General features: G+C 35.9%; 1 protein-coding gene across 7 annotated transcripts in view; it reads right to left on the bottom strand.

Annotated features, from left to right (window-relative positions):
• RALGAPA1 (Ral GTPase activating protein catalytic subunit alpha 1) overlaps positions 1-19,827 on the bottom strand; it is a 131,819-nt gene that overhangs the window by 53,927 nt on the left and 58,065 nt on the right. For all 7 annotated transcript variants that reach the window (XM_065686275.1, XM_065686271.1, XM_065686270.1 and 4 more), the window contains 12 exons: positions 19,273-19,425; positions 17,271-17,464; positions 17,044-17,142; positions 16,776-16,931; positions 15,233-15,361; positions 14,130-14,255; positions 12,888-12,946; positions 9,155-9,263; positions 5,569-5,679; positions 4,539-4,607; positions 2,650-2,784; positions 1,710-1,893 (listed from right to left, as the gene is read on the bottom strand). In XM_065686275.1, coding sequence (XP_065542347.1) covers positions 1,710-1,893; positions 2,650-2,784; positions 4,539-4,607; positions 5,569-5,679; positions 9,155-9,263; positions 12,888-12,946; positions 14,130-14,255; positions 15,233-15,361; positions 16,776-16,931; positions 17,044-17,142; positions 17,271-17,464; positions 19,273-19,425 — 1,524 coding nt within the window. The remainder of the gene's footprint in view (positions 1-1,709; positions 1,894-2,649; positions 2,785-4,538; positions 4,608-5,568; positions 5,680-9,154; positions 9,264-12,887; positions 12,947-14,129; positions 14,256-15,232; positions 15,362-16,775; positions 16,932-17,043; positions 17,143-17,270; positions 17,465-19,272; positions 19,426-19,827) is intronic.

Below are 19,827 nucleotides of genomic sequence, written 5' to 3'. Positions count from 1 at the left end.
CTAACTGACACCCTGTCTTGATCGAGTCCCAGACTGGCTGTTATCCACTAGCTTTACTCCTCTCACTCCTCCAACAATGAAGAACAGATGCTCTGTGATCAGTCAAGCACTGCCAATTTTATTCTTTGCCTGGGAATGTGGACTAGAAGCGCCAAGGTTGCAAGACCATGGTTGCATTATAATGCTTTAGTTTGCCAATTAAATTTCACGATCTGACTTAAAATTCCAAAGCCCCGAAACTTTAAAAACATATGGGGTTTCCTTAATTTATCTGGAGAGATAAAAGGAACAGCTGAAATTACCTGTATTTAGAAATTTAACAAGAAATCATGAAAGAACAGATCATGTACGGAAATGCAAAATGAAGATATCGATGCTAAGGTTTTTGCAACTACATTAATTTAAAGAGAAATCTATTCAGGGTTGTCTTTTCAGATTGTCAGATTAAAAAAGCCACACAGCATTTGCTGCTAACCCATAATTACAGATTATTATAGAATACAAAAGATGCCAGGCATAAAAAGCTACTACAATTCACTACACTGTAATAGAACATGCAGTGGAAGTTAATTTTGGCAAATGCTTTAAATATTAGCTTTACATAATATGTATAGGTGAGACTGTAATTAGGACAGAATGAATCCTTCGAAGCCTCTTTCATTCTGACCCAGCAGATGATTACTTTTTACTAATAAGACCACAGCCATTTGACAAAAAGCCAACTATAGTACCTTGCTTCATTCTTCGGTAAATTTAATAATTACAGCTCCTCCTGCCAATAGTTCTCAAATCAGACTTGTTCAATCCAATACTGAGCTTATTAGGGGACAGCTCTATGTTTAGAATTCTTTGGCCAAAAAAGTACTTGAGGATGATGAAGCATGCCTTAGACAAGGGCACAATGATTAGCCATTTTCCCTACATAAAAAACAGCACGTAGTCACTACAGACCACAAAATCACCTGCTGTTAGCACACAGCTGCTACAAAGAGCTGCTGCATTTATCTGGTCCTTAATACCTTTAAGGAAGCCTAAATGGAACAACTTAATATGGAGGGAGAATAGCACTACACAAGAGTTTCTGGTATCAGTATTAATCTCATCTTTTTCAATTTTCTTCCCAATGTAGCCATTTGATATTGACTAGACACACTGCATAATATATGCTACTCCTCTGCAGCTTAGATTCTTTATTTTTAGTTCTGAGTTGTGAAGAAAATGTTAATTTCTGGGGCTTTTAAGTTTCTAAGCAGATGAAAAGAAAATTTATTTTTTTTTTTTAGGTAACTGTAGTTTTAGTGTAAATAGATCAACAATACATTACGATGGGCTATGAAAATGCACAGAAAGCTTTCAATATTGCAAGCTCAGAAAGGAAAAAGTCCAAAGTATTCTTAGAGAAAATTAAGAAAAAATACATTTATTTACTGAAAATGACAAGCAACTTATCCGCATTGCAGTACTTAACACTTTTCAGTGACAGAGCACAGAAGAATCCATACCAAATCAATATTTATGTTGTTCAGAAGAGACTTATTTCAGTTAATCGAATAATAATTGCTCAAAATTATGTTAGCTCATTCCATACTAATGGTTCTTACCTACTGTCTAGGTACAATTTAAAACTTACGCTTTAGACCAACATTTCAATACTAGAAACCAAGATAAAATCTTTTTGAAAGAAAATGTACTTAGGCAATTTGACAAACCTTCAGTGACTGGCTGAAGTTTAGAAGACCTCTCTGAGTCTGGAGAATGCAGTGGTTCTGGCTCCTTCAAGCTTTCTAAATGCATAAAAGGATCATAATCCACACATGCCAAATCAGAAAGGCTTAAAGGAAAATATTTAGGGTTGCTAAAACACTGAGACCCATAGACACATCCATGCAGAACCTACAACAAAACCAGAATTTCATTACATTAACTACTGAAATTTCTACTTGATGGTTTTATAAGAAATGAATTTTATTTTTATTGAAATTTTTAATTGATTAAAAAAAAAAACAACAGCTAGGCAGGACAATATGTTGGAAAATATTTGTTGCTTATTGTTTACAAAAACAAACCCTGGTCTGCAAAGAAAATTGTCAAGACAGCATCGACACTGAAATGGAATTTAACAATAAAGAAACAAGAAACAAAAAATACAACAAATCACTAAGCTACCCTTATTTATAGATCTCCTATCTTATTTAATTATATATGCTAGGTCTAAGCTGCTGGCGGTTTTAATCCCCTTCCCTTGTGAAAAAAAAACTACAACCTATCTTTGTTCTGTGTCTCTAAAGACAGTAATTACAACTTAGTGCTTTTTACTTTGCTTATTGCTAAATAAAATTGCTTGGTATATAAAAGGCACATCCTCCTGTCTTAAAATGTATAGCTGGTCTTCTACAACACAAGCATCTGCTATTGATGTGTCATGCAAAAACGAACTTGGTTACACACCAAAATATGTAAACCAAAATCAGCAATTCCAAATATACTAGAGATCAACCAGTTACAGTAAAATGTACAAGAATTAAGCACTCCACATTTCAGTAGCAGAATCGAGGTCAGCTTACAGAAAACTTATGTCTTCATTTTCATGAAAACAGACACTAAATCCATACACAGAAATCCTCATTTAGCAAGTAAAGAAACATGTACCTTATATATACAATTAAGAACAGATCTTTCAGTCTTATCATTTTCTGTTCCTGTAGCATGAAGAGGCTGCAGCAAGGTCTTTAATGGCAAGGCCATTATCCAGTCCAATAAGCACAGAAGTAAAGAAACCACCAACTGGAACAAACACTTTCAATTAAAAATCAATTAAACCAGCACCTGCTACTTCACATTTGCCACTGCATTTTACTTCTCTATTTTGCTTTGTTTTTTCAATTTGGTAGAGTCACCATTATTCAGTAATGGCAGGTCACACTAGTTTAAAAGCCATTGTATCTTCAAAAACCTACAGCACCAGTGAAAATTTGGCTACTGAGGTATGTAACAACAAACATCCAGACACAGCTTTTCATCATGGTGAGTCTGTGAGCAGATACTGTGCTGAGGAGAATATCCATGCTTTAAAAATTGATTTGCAGGGTGCTGTTTTCAGAATACACAGGTACAAATTAAGGCTGATCTGCCATTCTGCATGCAACCCTCACTGTAAAGTGAATCAAGGATTATGTAAAATTGAACTATTTCAGCTGCATTTAATGCTCTATAAAAACTCAGAGTATTCTTCACAACATAATGCTATGCAGCACCAGGTATCATCTGAAAGAAATCAAACTGCTTTCTGTTTTGGAGGCTACTCAGTCAGCAAAAGAGCCAACTCCCTCTAGGGGATGTTTTTGAAGACTGTAGAATAGAATTAGATTAAGAGACATGCACACACCAAATTATTAAAAACTTACTGGTTTCAAATAATTGTTTTTAATTTTTAAAACTTAACTGTGGAAGAAACAATTCAGTGAATAGCTTCCCAAGTTCAATAAAAGTCTTTCAGAGAAAATCCACTTTATTTACTAATAAGTGACATATAAACATCATACTCATTTCACATAATACAAGTTTGTCTCTCAGAAACACCATATAATAAGCCTAACGATGAAGAGTTCGAGTATTTTTTATATTAAACCAATTTTTAAGAAACCCATTAGGACTACTTTGTCAAACTAGGTAAGCAATTTTTTTTATGATATTTGACATACAACAATCAGCATTAGTTCATGGGAAAACTTTTCCATTATGGGAAGCATTCTCAAGTCGAAAGCTGACTAGCTTGGCACAGCACTGTAGTATACAACAGCCCCTAACTTCTCGCAGATACAAGAAGCAAAACGGAGCTCTGGAGGCCAAAATGAGTAACAGATCAGTGCAAGCTCCTGTGGGATGTGTAGCCCCAGAACATGAGAGCTGCCAGTGACAAAATGGACCAAAGTGCCCAAGTTTAAATGACCACTGAGTCCCACAGTCCTAGAGCAAAGCCAAATAATTCAAAAGAGACACAGCTCTCAGGAGGCAGAAAGTACTACTCAGAGTATCAGGCAAAGAAAGAGCCCATCTTAGCTAGGGGACTCAGACACATTGAAAATACAAAAAGATAGCAATCATTTTGAAGGACTGCAACAATCAAATTCACCTGAAGATTACAGGCTATCTTGCTCAAGAATGTACTTACAATGGAAAGAGCAAAAAATCATGACCTTATATATGTTTTGCAATGTACTTGGAGTTGAGAATATATTTTTACTGTAAGACAAGTTTGAAAAGTCTACTTTGCTTGTAAGTTTACAGACAGTAAGGAAAAAGAAGACTAATTATTAAAAACAGTAAATCTCACGTAATTTTAAATGCATATTTTCCCACAAATACTCCAGAAATTCACTAGCACAAGCAACACAGCTGTAATTCTGGAAAGACTATACTGTACTATACTTAAAAAGCTGAATCCTTGCTTTAAAACACAGCTTAGATTTCATAATAAAGTTATGTCATACACCTTTGTAATTAAACTGACACACTAAAAAGAAATGAAAAATATTTACCCTCTTGTCCTGTTCATAAGAGGAAGCTTCTGTACTGGGCAGCAGATGTGTAATAGTTGCTATCAGAATCTGTGGAAAATACAGTGTGGTTTCTTTAAAAATATAATCTAAATATCCAAGTTTAAAATAGATTTTTAAGGAGGTAAATGTGACATAATACTAGATTCATGGTTAAATTCTGTAAAAGTTATTTTGAGGCAAATAACCATATTCCTTGCTGCTTTTTTTTTCTTTTTAATACAACCCTTTTAATTGTGCTTCACAGAAGACACTGAAGGAATATGTTCTGCTTGTCTGATGTAGGTGCATTAAGGGCAATGAAATTATACAGCTATGACAAATATTCAGGCAGGAAGAAAACTTGATTCAACACACCTATAGGGTGCAGGATGTGGGTTTGTGTATGGGGCTATCTGAGCTCCAACAGCTCTTAGAACTACTAGAATTTGGAAACACCCTGCCTCTTGAGCAACATGACTGCAGAGGAGCAGGGAAACGCTTGCTACACTTCCTAAGAAGCTTCCGCACAATTAACTTTCCAGTTACCTGGGAGACCTCTGTAATTTTTCTCCGATTCAGACTCACAGAGGCTATACTCTGCTTCCTTGTTATTTAAAGTGTATTCAAAATAACGATTTTTGATTTATACTGAGGCTTTTTAATGCATATGCAAAATACAACTGCAGATCCATATTTTAAGCAATTGCTTTCTCACTAAACTTAAATAAACATTTGAAGATATTTAATATTAAAAAAATCTGGACTTTATTGACAATATTCTCATGGAAATAATGACAGTTGTAGCTGAGATAAAGTAAGTATGATACAGGCATTTTACATTTTAATATTGAAGTCAGCAAGTAACGTGATGTGAATCCCTACTGTTAATATTAAGTAAGATTACGTTTATACTAATTCAACATTTTGTGAAACAGACTTGTCAATATTCTCATATTTTTATTTCAGGGAACTACATTCTACTATTGCATTTAAAATAACAAAAATTTTCAAATTTTTAAAAATTACTTACCTGAATAATTCTTACAGGTGAATCAGCTTGATACACTTGAAGTCTATGTACATAATGTATCAGCATGTTCAGCATACTGCAGGCAACTTGAGCTACTGTTTTATTTGGAAACTAGAAAAGAGAACACAGCACAGTGACAATGACTATGGTTTCACATAGAAGCACATTAGGTGGTACGGAATTTCAGTGGCAGTCTTGTACCTGGAACATAAGGAACACAATAAAAGAGGAAGAGAACTAAAATTTGATAAAATTTGAAAGGAATTATTTTAGTCACAAACAATGTTAGCAGCTAGCATCAACAGTTTGGGACAGACTATCAGAGAGTGGCACACAATGAGAAAAAGGAGAGAGGAGTCTCCTGATTTCAGATCTGTTAGTGCAGTATCATGAAGCCAGGAAATAAAAAATTAAGTTCTTGTTACCTTCATAGCTATTCACACGTGACTGCAAAAACCCCACAAAAACCCAAGGAACCAATTCTGAAATCAAGAGATCTTTGTTGAGAACCAAGGGAGGTGAACAGCCACATATCCAAGTATATAGTACTAACAGAGAAACTAACTGTTCTATGCTAGCGACTGGCATGTACAGCACTTGTCTAAATGGAAATGAATGCACCTTGGCTTCTATGCTTAATTGCTTTTTTCTGTTATTTTTAAAATGCAGGAGAAAGTTGCTGCAGTGGAGCCTGCCTTCAACAGTTAGTAAAACGTTTAAGTTACTGTGCTAGTCAAAGCAGAAGTGAATGCATTTGTACAACTAGTCCCCAGACTTGGAAGTGGATTTACACACTGCCCGACAATTCTAAGTGAGAAAGCAAAGAAAGGAAGAGACAGAAATGCACTTTCCGCAATTGTTAATGCACAGGACGTGTAACTGAGGCTTTTTCCTTCATTGCACTTGCTTTAAAACATTAAGTTGTGCACCAAACAGCAAGCACAAAGTGCATTTTACAAGTGAATTTTACTCATCTAGGACATGAAAATCTTGCACATCTGAGCTACTGACAAATTTGAACTTGAGTGACAACCCAAGAAAAATTAAACTGAAAGCATAACAATTTGATTACAGAACTTCAGCTCAAATCCAGATTGCTGGAAACATCCTTAGAAGCTTGCAGGAAAACCCCAGAGTCACTGAAGAGGACAAAAGCTGTGGACAAACCAGAGCAGCTTAACATGGACTATCCAGATCACTAAATTTAAGACAAAATTACCTGAAAAAAAGAACCGGGAGACTTTTCAGAGTCTCTGAATAATCAGCAGTTCACTACTTGAAAACAGGGAGCATTTTATTCCCCCCCCCCCCCTTTTTTTTTTAAGAAGATAATTGGGCTCTAAAATGGAGTGAATGATTTTTAGGGGTGGCTTATGCAAATTAGTTAACCCCTTTCTGTTCCCTGTTGTTTTTTTTTAAGAGAGGGAGAAGTCAGTAGAGACACAAATTTCACAGAAAGGCTGAAGAGCATAAAGTAATGAATATGAATAAAGCTCAAATCTTGTGTACTCAAGTTTTCTTATTCATTGGAAGAGCAACAGGAAGGAAGTTTTGATCAAGAATATGGGGACTGACCCAAACAGATCAAACCCATCATCTGCTTCAGAAACCCAGCATAGTCAATGTATCACATTTCAAAAGAACGCATAGACACTTTAGAACAGTCATAGAGTTGTGTGTCCTCGACAGACATTTTCCTGAACTCAAGCAGCAACACTGAGTTCATGCTGGATAGCAAAACAATTCACCCCTTCCTAGTCAGCTGATTTGTTCTGACTTCTTTTCCAAGAGCCTTCAGTGGTATCACAAAGGTGGCTGTGCAATGCTACAAACATTTCACCTGCTGTCCTCTCTCTCTGGAAAATGTGGTATGTATAAAGCATAAGAATTCACTACTTTGATATTTTATATTTAGCAGTGTAACTAGACAATTTTTTAAAAGTTACTTGATGGGGGCAAAAAAAGCAGCTTTCAATGAACTGGCACTCTGCCTTGTACCTAACGCTCAGGGTTCTTCTCAGAAGGGTGGTCTTTCCACACTTCAGCTTTGCAAGGATCCACTGCTTTCTGGATGTTACACTGGCAGTGTAACTTTGTCCATACTTGCAGACAACCTATGTTTAGTACTTATTCAACTAAGCCTGAACAACAGAACTTTGTGATGTATCTGAAGCATTTCCGAGAGGGGCTGTCGTGAGATGCAGGGGTCTGAGTGGCTGGTTAGGATCCCTTGTGCTTAGACTTCAACAAAGGTTAACACAGATTCAGCAGTATTGCCAAACTGCTGGGAGAAGCACTAGCGGCATTCAGAGCAAGCTGCTAGATTACAGTTCTGAATATGCTTCTGTATGTCAGAAATAGGCATATAGCTTTTGCTAACATTTCTATTCAACGCTATTTGCTCAACTGTACCTAGGTGTAAGTTGGACTAGGTCTACAGCTCCTTATCCATTCATTTTTCCTGAAAATAATAATCCACTCTGGGAGTTCAAATTTCCATCTAGTTGGAAGCCAGGAGACTGCTTAGGTAACAAATTAGAGCTAATCTGTTCCTCTCATGATATATTTATGAACTCTTCTTTTCATGATTAAACTTGATTGTGAAAGGATATCACTGCTCCGAACAGGAGATAAGCCAACATGCTCTGAATGCTTTTGCCAACACAAAGCAAAGCAAATATGAAGATCTTTGTCTTCTCATTCAAGAGGTAATTTCTGTTTAATATAAATGAGATACAAGTAACTGGTTTAATAAATACATCAAAGAAAAATAGGAAAAATCACAATGAATGTCAGGATTAAAAATAGTTCAAACTCTGATAAATTGCAGAAGTAAGATAAAACCATCATTTGCCTAATACCAAATTTGCACAGGAACTTGATAAAACACACTAGTTAAAGGATATTAAAAAGCAAGGGAAAAACCCTGGAAGAGAGTATTAGTGAAGCTGCAAAGGATGAATGTGATTTCGCAAAACAGGAAATTGCCATTTAGAGTCTAATACTAAAAGCCCTGCAGCTACCCATTTTAGACATAGACTCAAATCCTGCTTCACAGGATGTGATCAGCTGATTTGCTAAGATATTTTTCAGATTCCTGTTGCTGAAGAGATAGTTAGTCCCCAGCATCTGACACAAGCCATGTACAACAGGTGTACACCCTGATTTTTATCAATGTGTATATATGGAAAGACTAGATTATTCATATAATTTTGATGTAAACAAAGATCATGTAGAAAGGTTCTGAAAACAAACTGAGAAATATTTTAAAAGTTGAAGATACTGTTCATGAACATGCAAGCTTGAAAAATGCTAGAAAGTACGTATTTTTAATAATATTCTAATTATTACATAAAATATGAATAAATATGACAAAGATTTGCAAAAAAGTAGGAAAACAAATTAAAGAAGGGTAAAGATCTCCTTAGACAGTTCAGAAGTCCACCAGTTAAACTGAATTCAGTCTTTTGTAAGGATTGAAAATGAGACTCTGAAGTAAAGATGATAAAATGTGATTATGACTTTGAAAAGGCAAAGCGTCTTTACACATGAAGGCAATACAAATTGTAAAAGTGTTACTTTTCACCTTTAAAGAAACACAGATCACATTCAATGCTTCCTTGATCTGAGGATGATGTGATTCATGAACTAGCTCCTCACAGATCCAAATGCCAAGGCTGCAAAGAGCAACACACCTGTAAAACAATGAAACAATGTAGGAGAATTAATTATTAAGAAACATGCTACAAGAATATGCAATTTTTATGATTGCTGATATGTCTTGCTGAAGTCTAACAAATCCATTTTCAATATTTTAAAAAGAACTCCACAAAAACCTTTATAATGCTGTAACTTACTTAAAATTTAGCAAGTACCCTGTTGAAGGCACAGAAAAGACAGAGGAAGCACCCTTCTGAGCAACTGAAAAATCCAAGAGAACTCCTGCATCCCTATATGCTTTTTGGATTAAAAATACTACACAAATATCAATCTACGGGAAATCCATATATATTTTCTTAAGATAAGGTAAAAAAACGTGGTGGGATGTTCCTTCTCCCCAGCATGAGAGTTTGCTCATATTTCTTTGGAGCTTCTGAGAGAGAGACAAGAGAGAAGAATGTTACTTGTGAATACATGTTTACATTTTTTTGGACTGACAATAAAGAAAGATGTATAGAGGAGGGGTAAATGAATGCTAGAGACATTAGACATATTATGATTATATACTTTAACTTCTGTTACTGTGTCTTCATTTAAAATCAGGAAATAAAAGTATAAAGGGGTAAATGGATGAAATTTGTTCAGAAACGTTAAAGGAGCTAGCTTAAGCAATCTCCGAATCATTCATAATTATCTTCAAGAACACAGACTGCAAAATATTCCATAAACAACTTCAAAATTCAAAATGCTCTGGATAAAATTGGAGAGCAATCCAAAATTGACAAGATGAAAGCTGTTCATGGGAACTGCAAAGCATTTTATCTGGGAAGGAAAGATCATACATAGAATCAAAACAGAAGTGGCTACGAAGCCTGTGATGTAAAAAAAATATTTTAAGGCTACTCAGAATCATGAAACTACCAACAGGTAGCAAAAATACATATTTGAATTAGTTCTATGTGATACTGTAAATAAGATTGTCAAACCATTCTGTTTTGTACATTGTTACTGAAAACTCAATTGCAAGACTGCCTCCGTTACATTTTGATTAATGCAATTTAAGAATAAAGACAAACATAAGTGAGTCTAGGAAAAGAGCAACAAAAATAACAAACAACTTTGCGAAATATTGCGTGTGGATGAAAAGTTGAAGTTTGCACTAAGTCTAGATCACAACTACAGAAGGACATGATAAGAAATCTTCTGACAAGCAGTAAGTCACTGAAGAATTTAATTTCCAGTAGAAGAGATTTCTCCTGTATAGTGGTCATAAACCCAACCTGACTGTAAAAAATAGGTAAGTATTGGAACAGTCCATCTAAAATTTTTGTAACTCTTCTTTAAGAAAATTTTCAGGACTGTTTAGGCAAGCTGCCTTACTGCCAGGAATATTTTAAACACACTCCAGCCTCAGTGGAGGAGGAACAATCTACACTTCTGTTACTTCCAATATATGAGTTTCAATCTACTTTGAACAAAATAAGAACATAGAATGGATTTCGCAATAAATGTAGACAGTTTGTGTAAGCTGTCTCAGAAAATAAACCTTTATGATATAGAAGAATAGACAAATCTAAGTTTGTGTTACTATTTAAGTTTTCATCATCTAGTGAGAACCATTCCACTTTCGATGACACACTGGGATGCAAAATATCCAGTAGTCTGTAAGGTTTCAACTAAGAACATCAGTTTTGGTATCACTGTTCAAAGTAGTCTCTGAAAAGCTGTGTAGTTATATGGCTACAATGTTGTTATTAAAGAATCACAGACTAACAGCACAAGCAGAAGAGAGGAATACCAAGTTAGGCAACCTATCACTTCTTTTTCAGACTGTTAGTAACAGGAGAGGTATTTGATTAATAACGGTTAATTTTTCCAAACAGAGATTCAAGTAGAACATATTTCAGATAACTGATTTCCCTGAAAAATCAGCTGGGTCAAGTATGTAATGAAACGCAAAACTTTGAGCCTCTGTGGAAGAGATAAGGAATAGAGATTCACAGCTTGGGTTAACAGTAACACCACTCAGACTTGCTAGAGATATACAAAGCTATGTACCTAAATTTCAAGAAATCTAAGTTCTCTCCCAGGAAACTGCAAAGAGAAATTAAGCCTCTACTAGTGGCTGAGCCAACATGGCAAAAACATGATGAAGATCCTAAATACGACCTCTGACAGTAACTGAGGTGAACTCCGTATTGCTGTGAAGCAGATGATATGACAGAAGTTATTACCAAAAAAGACCGTGGATAAACTGCCAGTGAGGAGTGAGGCAACAAAGCTTCAGGAGCTGCGGGATCATCATTATCTCCACAATGAAGATATAAACCTTCTGTCTCCCAGATGAAGGAGAAGGGCACAGGTAACCCAAAGAGACATTGGGAATCTATTCCTTTTTTAGTCTTCATTTAATATTATTATTATTATTACACACTGCAGTTCGACTTTGCATTTTGGGGGCAGCATATCTCAGAAAGACGGCGCAGGCACATGTGCCTCTGCTCCTATAAACACACCCCTCACAGCCATACAGGATATGGGGACATGCAGCATGTTCCCTTCCTGCTCCCAGCCACACTGCCAGAACTGAAGATGCTAATACTGTGTGCTTCAGTGCCACAGGATTAGTATATTCTGAATCAAAAGATTTCAACCACCTTTTTCAAAAGCAAAATGGAGAGTGTAATGCTTTTTAGAATTCAGTTTTGCAAAAGAAAACGAAAAATGAAATTTATCTCAGAACATTCCTTCCATCCCGTGTTGAGAGATACTACCACCTGAAGTGAAGAACAGGTAAGTGAACCGATGGAAACTGCTTGGTTTTTCAGCAAAACATTTTCAGGTTAAGTGAGCTGATCTTTCCAGTAACATTTTTCAGGCATACAGATCTAGTATTCTGTATCTCTCAAATGACAATAAATTAGTTGAGCATATATAAACACTCTACTCAAATATATGAGGCACACAGGAATGCTCTTCCTTGGTAGGCATTACAGATTCCTGTTTCAATCCTATATGCAGGACTCTGTAACTGAAAGCCTCTGGGCATGGGTAAGAAGGAACAAAATCCTAAGCAAATTAAGAAATGCAAAAGAACACTGGTTCTATGCAGTAACTATCCTCTCTGAAGTTCTGTATTAGATAGAGACCCTTAGGTTTAAGCATCAGAGAACTCACTCCCAGTTTAATGCTTAGCTCAGTATTTTCCACTTCTTTTCTATACCTTGGATTATTTCTGATGTTCAAATTAAACCATGTGGTGCATTAAAAAAAAAACCATACCTCTTTAATAAATAATCTTGTCCTTCATTCAAAGTAAAAAATTACTCTCTAGTACGCAAAATCCCTGAAGTGAACATCAGGGTAGGCTGAGAAAGCACACAGCTTATACCCTTATCCATATTTACACCCTTTCCTATCAGTCACTATCAGAGAAAGAATACTGGACTCAACCAGAATTTGTTCTGACAAGCGTATGTTCTTTTAATATCTCTATTTACAAAAGAATTTGAATTCCTGTGGTGGACCAGAATTCTGATAGTGGTGAAGAAAACCATGAATAAAAGACATAAAGTTTAAGTTCTCTAAGATATCCACTTCAAAATGGTTTAATAAAGAAAAGAAGCTACTGATTTAGAAGCTCTGTTTGCATGACATACCGTGCAGGACCAGATGGCTCCTCTCTTGCTGAACTTAACACAGTTTTAATTATGAGTTCCTAAAACAAAGAGGAAAATACGTATTGCTTTACTAAGAACTCCATCACATGAAGCATTTGAAAATTAGAACTTTATTACAGTACACACACGCATGTTGCTTAGCTGAGTCTCTAGGTTTGTGTATTTGTTTATGTATCACTACTCCAAGCTTCTAGTCTGCCTCAGATGCTCATTACTGTGCTACCCCCAAGAATACCTCAACAGGTTATCGTCCTAATTTCTGCTGATGAAACATTTATCCAATTCTTGTCAATGTATTTCCATAAAATATCAAGGGTAAACAAAACCAACAACTCCCCAAGGCTAACCTCTGTAAACAGCGCTGAAGAATAGAATGAATTTATTACTCTAAGTATTTTTTCAAAATTATGTTGGATTAAAATGTCTTTGGAAGTGGCTGCAGAACAAGTGACTACAGTACCTTAAGAATGATGTCAAGAAGAATTTTGTCTCAACTGCAGTGAAACGTCCCTAAAGCTGTAGGTTGCTCTCAATAAAGCTCAACAAAAAGCCATTATACAATAGAAATGAGAAAGAAGGAATTCAAAATTAGTCTCCAAAAGGGAGCAAGGCATATAGCAGCTTCCAAGCTATCATATGCCTCTAAACTGATAATAGTTTGGAAACTTACAGGGAGAGCCTTTCTTAGACATAGCAATCATACCTGACACACGTATAGCAATTAAAACACAAAAACTGAGCTCTGTACAGTTGCAGTACACTGACACACTACTCAGCTCTGTGTTACAATAGAGAAGATAACATCTCCATTAATCTTTGCTTTTGCCTAAGAGAACATACTGATGTATAGAGGTTTTCTAAACCCTGCAAATTTTGCCAATTGTGAATTATCAGTGGATTAAATAACATACTTTGAACCTCTCAATCTCCTCATCTCAGTTGATCTAATCTGTGACACCTGCACATAAGTGAAATAACTCATTTCCTTCTACAATCATACAGAAACACTTTATTATTAATTTAACAGTAATTATAAAGTATGTTTAGTACTATAAAGTTTGGCAAGATTTTACATGATCTTAAGCCTTATAATCTATTTGAAATTATTTCTGGAAAACAAAATAGAATCTTAAGATTTTAGTTAGTATTTCCTGTAAAAACATCATTATTAAACATAGACTTGACAGCTGAATACCATTCAAATTTTCTTAATATTCCTACCTTAACATCTGTAAACTGTGACACAGCAATGTCAGGAATGTTAGGGTGAAGAGCTGGCAGTTCATGATATAAATTGGGAAAACAGACTAGAGATCCTAAAAGAACTTGTGCTTCAACTCTTGGTGCCTAAAAGAAAAAAAATATGGGGAGAAATACATATTCTTACTGCAATCAGGAAGCTGACTGACATTATCTAGCTGCCTTAAAAAAGAACAATGGCTGAAACTCTACACAGCTATTTCCTTTCTGTAAATTCTGTAGAGCGGAGGAAACTGAGACCACAGCCCCATGAGAGATTGCTACTCATGCACATGCCCTGGTCCCATTTGCCAAGATGGACAGAAGGAAACAGAGAAATTGTTAGGACTACAGACAAATGACTGAGCTGCTAACTAGGCTTAGGTCTTACGTTCTGCTAATTCATCATGATGTGGAAAACAGGACATGACATGAGTCATTGCTGGACATGACAGGTAACAGCCCAAGATGTTGACAAAGGCTTCCAAAAGTATTTTGAGGGAGGGTGGATTTTATTCGGTTAAAGTGGGAATGATGTGAGCAACAGTTAAAACTCATAGACAATTGGAGAGGAGTATTGGGGAGCTTTGAGGGTATATAGTCATGCAAGGCCAACAGCACCTAGGTAATCGTATCAGTACTATATGAGGCTGAAGTTGCCTGGATAGCAATACCAGAAAAGTGTTCAAACAATGCTAACACTAGCAGATTTGAGTTCTCAAACATGACCAAAGTCATTGCATAGCAGAGATATGGAGGAATAAATACATTTTTAAAATAAAGGTAGAGTCAGATGGACACTTATTTTAAAACATTTTAAAGCACAGATAAATGGCAGTCAATTCTGAGAACGCTAAAGTAAAGACTCTGCTTCAACAGTAATTTTTGCATTCCTCACATATTTTCTGGAGAGGACTTGCCTGTGAAGTGCTCTAGAATAAACCTCTGACAGTATGGGTATTTGCTAACCATTAAATTGAATTCTCGGGTCAAGTTAACATCCTAGTCAAGGAAAACTACTGCTAAGTTTTCTCTCAAATCCTTTCAACTCATACATAAATTAGAATTAACTGATAGATACTTACATTGAGAAAAGAAGAAGCTGCCACTCTTCCGGCTGCTACAATGAAATCCATAATGAGCATGGTGGCACCAGGCAAACCAAGTGAAAAGAACTGAGGAGAGCAGTGCTTGATGATTGTATTGACAATATCCTTGTGGAAGGAAAAGGAAGAAAAGAAAAACAAGAGTATCAACGAGATGAACAATGAATGAAAAAAAGGCAGCTAATTGCTAAAGGTAGAAAGTAAAAATGCAAGAAAGCATTGTGGCAATTAAGACACTCATTACTGAGCAGAGTAGCATAAAAAGATAAATTCCTCAAGTATACTCATATAAATGTAAACTGTGATATATTAAATAGATCCATCTAAGCTTAGACAATATTGTAGAAGGACAGTACCAGGTCACATTTTATATTCATTTATATTTAGCTTTTAAAGTTCTACAGATGATTAACCATTCATTTAAATATGTACAAAAGAAATACAGGTAGCCAGGTATTATACCTCTATGTTTAATCCTCTCCAAGTAACTTTGAAGAATGTATTACACTCTTCCATATATTGGCATGTAATCAAAATACAAAGAAAGAATTACAATAAAGTGTTACGTAACACCTCTGCTATATAGTTATCCAACAGATTATGTTCTTGTAGACTTAGTGAGGAAGCTTTTAAAATTAATATACAAGATGCAATTTCTTAAGAACTATTAGAAAAAAGTATAAAATGTTTTATTTCTTAAAAAACATCCCAAGTTCAGAGATAGGCAAAAAAATAACCCTTTTTCTTCTTCAAACAGCAGCGATATCCAATAGAATGGCAGTATGCCATAGGAAGATTTGCAATCCAACAAGAAAAGCAGTATAAACTGGTTGTTAGAGGAGAGAAACTGGAGGTCTGTCCTATCCATAGACATCTGTGGAATAATTTTGGACTAGGACTAGTTCTATTTTGCCCAGTTAATGAAAACAGGGTTGTCTGAATCTTTGCTCTCCCTATGCTTCTAACTGCTCCTCACAGAAAATCACAAAACCAACTTTTTCACACTTCTGATACAAGCCTTTAAGAGTATTTAAGCCATACAGTATTTTCAGACTTGTTCATATTAAAACCTACAAAAAAGATCTACTCCCACTGATTAAATACACTCAGTATGCCTCACTATGCTGGTTTATGTACTTGCTGGATGAACTACTCCAATGTAGTTAGCACAATTTACTTTCCCACTAGCTAAAATGTTACATCAGGGAGCGAGTAAGAACTATAGACCTTAAAAGTCTGCTTCCTTCTCTTTCTTGCATGCTTCAATCTGTAACATACAATCAGTAAAAATGAAAGAGCACCTTTTCTGCCCTCATGTTTGCTTTAAATGGACTCAAAAAAAAAAAAATCCCATTTCTGATTACGACCAAAGGCAATTTATCAAAGTTTAGAAAAAGTATCAGTCACATAACTGTTTTCAAATCAAATTACTCAGTTGAAAATCCATTCACCATTTCTGACAAAACAATTTTGTTATTAGTTATAAAATTTGTATTAACCTGAATTTTGCAATTGGACTTACTTGATCAACATGAAGAAGTCCACAGTGCATTATATTGTAGAAATGAGTTAAAAAATCCCTGTTCGGAGAAACATCTTGTCTTCGCTTCATTGTCTTACAAATGAGTTTATAAGCGTGCAGCTTCCCTTGTTTGTATTTATCAGTCAGCATTGTTGCCTACAGTATTAGAATGATACTTATTATTAATAACTCAAAAAATTACACCAAAAACTCCTCTATGCCTACATGAACTTTTATTTCTGTTTCACTATTTAGTGCTCAAATTTACCTTGAACAGCCATGGTGTTAGAATTCTTAGTGGTGGAATTAAAACTGGTGGAGATGGTGAAGTTAGGTTATCTGTTGATATACCAAGATTGTCTCTTATCTGCAATTATTAAAAACACACAAACAAAAGATAAATATTTAAGGAACATATATAAGGTGTCAGGTTCTTTTCTTCTGAAAAATCCTGCCCTATAAGGTCAGGCTGGAGAAGAGGTTCAGTTCTTTTACCTTGGCCAGATTCTGCCATAGTTCACACAGGTAATCAAAAACCTGAGCATGAATCTCTGGATCCATGATGCTGTTGACATCTCCCAAAATTCCTAGCATTCGCCTCCACATCACAGTAGCAACATCTGCATGCCACCCTGTAAGTGTTCCCCCAGCCATCACACTGCAACATTCTGAGGGGAATTCACTAGTTTCTGTAATGGAAGAAAAAAGTATAGTGAGACCTACTTCTCCAGCAAATGTAACAGCTATATCACAACTCTTCTTGCTTAGCTTTCTTAAAACCAAAAGAAAAAAAAAGATCCGGCTTTCAGAGTAAGATATTTCTTACCCATTCAGCCATCTCAACACTGGATTTAACTATACATCGATTATCAAACTCTGCAGAGGAAGAATTCTCCTCTGTCATATATTCTTTCCATAAATAGCATCTAAGCTCACTACTGGAGCCCTAATATGGATCTGATGGACCTAGTAAGTCCACTCAATTTCTAACTGCTGCCTTACATTCTTTGAAGTTAATGAATGTCCAGAACTCCACTTGCCTGCTTCCATGTAAATTTATATTTCAAGTTTACATTTTTCCTAATAAAACAGAAACACAATGTTCCTTAGAATCCATTATAAATGTATTTTATTGCAAATTAAAGAGAAAGGCGAGAGTAACCTTGCCTCTGGCTGCTGTTCTTTAAGCAGTAAATTTGTATGATTGGGAGAGGCTACATTCAGTAAGATAGCATCACAATCTAACGCTCACCTAGCTCTCTTTACACATCAGTGTTATACAACTGAATGTTCTTTTTTGTGTGGAAGATTAATAATCTCATAGAACCATAGAATAGTTAGGGTTGGAAAGGACCTTAAGATCATCTGGTTCCACCCCCCCTCCCATGGGCAGGGACACCTCACACTAAACCATGCCACCCAAGGCTCTGTCCAACCTGGCCTTGAACACCGCGCCAGGGAGAGAGCATTCACAACTTCCATGGGCAACCCATTCCAGTGCCTCACCACCCTAACAGGAAAGAATTTCCTCCTTATATCCAATTTAAACTTCCCCTGTTTAAGTTTTAACCCATTACCCCTTGTCCAAATCTAGTTTGTCCATACAAAGAAAACTCTGACAGATAATAATGACTAAAGTCTACTGAGCTCACACTTAATTAACTAAACAGCCACACAAAACTAGCTAAAAAGCCACAGTTTTAAAGCAGCAGGCATCCCACATCTCCTTTTTGCCCCTCAGACAGATTTTCAAAACACCTCAGCATCAGAATTTGCTGAGATTTTAGGAAAATCTCACAGCTCCCACAGGCATACAAAGTCAAAATTTAACCTGAACTCAGCCTAATCACATAGCCTCTTCTTTTGAAGATCTGGACCACTGTGGTAGAGACACTAATGTTTTCTAGGCTGCAGGTATCAAAGTGCAAAGCAAAATGATGATATTTCTGCCCATCAGTAGGCTGCCTCAAGGAAAATGGTCTGAAATACAGATCGGATATTCTTCTTTTTCCATGAGACCAAAAATGGGAGAAATGGGAACTTTGCATTTACAAAGTAAATGTAGTATAGAATTCAATAGCTGATGTAGTTGAATTATAAATTTGTTTAAATATGAAAGGGAAATGAACAAAACTTCCAAGAAGAAATCATAACATTACTTTAAAATTATGTCTTATCATTTGTAAATCAATCATAAAACAGTCGATGGCAGGGCCACATACTAAGTTAAGCTGCCATGACTCTAAGCATCAAAAAGAACAATTATAAACGTGTGGACTGTTTATCCACTGCTAATAATTCCAATGAAATGCAAGATAAAATGCAAAAGGTTTTTGTTTGCTTTTAAAGGAAATCGTGGTAATGAAATATCTCTTAAAGTGCAGACAAAGCAGCCTTGTAGAGGATTGTTTACAACTAATGTGATACTAGCTACTTCACTGTATTGCATTCAAACAGAAAGAAAGAACGGGTTTATGTTTTCTGTTCCAGATATTGCCTAGGTCATCTGGCGTCTGTAAAACAGAGTGGTGGAGCTTCTCATCCAGCTGCAGATCCTTCTGCTCAATATGATCTGCATGAAGAGTGGCAGGAGAGGGTGTCTGTGATCTGGATCCAAGAGCAGATTGGATTGGAGAAGCACTTTCAGAGCCTGCAAATGCAATTTTTAACAGTTACCTTAAAAGCCGTTTCTATTTTCTTGAGCTACTGAAATGTTGTCTAAACGTAGCATTAAAACTGAGCTACTTTTATGTATGAAATTGGGCCAAGAAAAGATAGAAAAACTATAAGCAGATCTCCCTGTGAATGGTGCTCCGAAAGAAAACAAATTACATGCAGGACAGCTGAGAGATTAACATCAAAATCAGATATGTAAATGGATTAACAGAGCTCTATTTTAGGTGCATATAATTTTAAATGTGTTTGTTCTGCAGCACTTTCAGTGCTCTGTACAGTCAAAATTCTCTTCACATTCCGTCACCTATATTACTCTCCAGCAATTTAAGCAGAAGTTTTCCTAGAACAACTGTTTTTCCAGGTTTATGGATGCATT

This window comes from Lathamus discolor, chromosome 6 (assembly GCF_037157495.1).
Source record: "Lathamus discolor isolate bLatDis1 chromosome 6, bLatDis1.hap1, whole genome shotgun sequence".
In the NCBI taxonomy this organism is placed as follows: domain Eukaryota; kingdom Metazoa; phylum Chordata; class Aves; order Psittaciformes; family Psittacidae; genus Lathamus; species Lathamus discolor.
The sequence above is the reverse complement of the archived record's forward strand: the minus strand, read 5'-3'. Positions and strand labels throughout refer to the sequence as shown.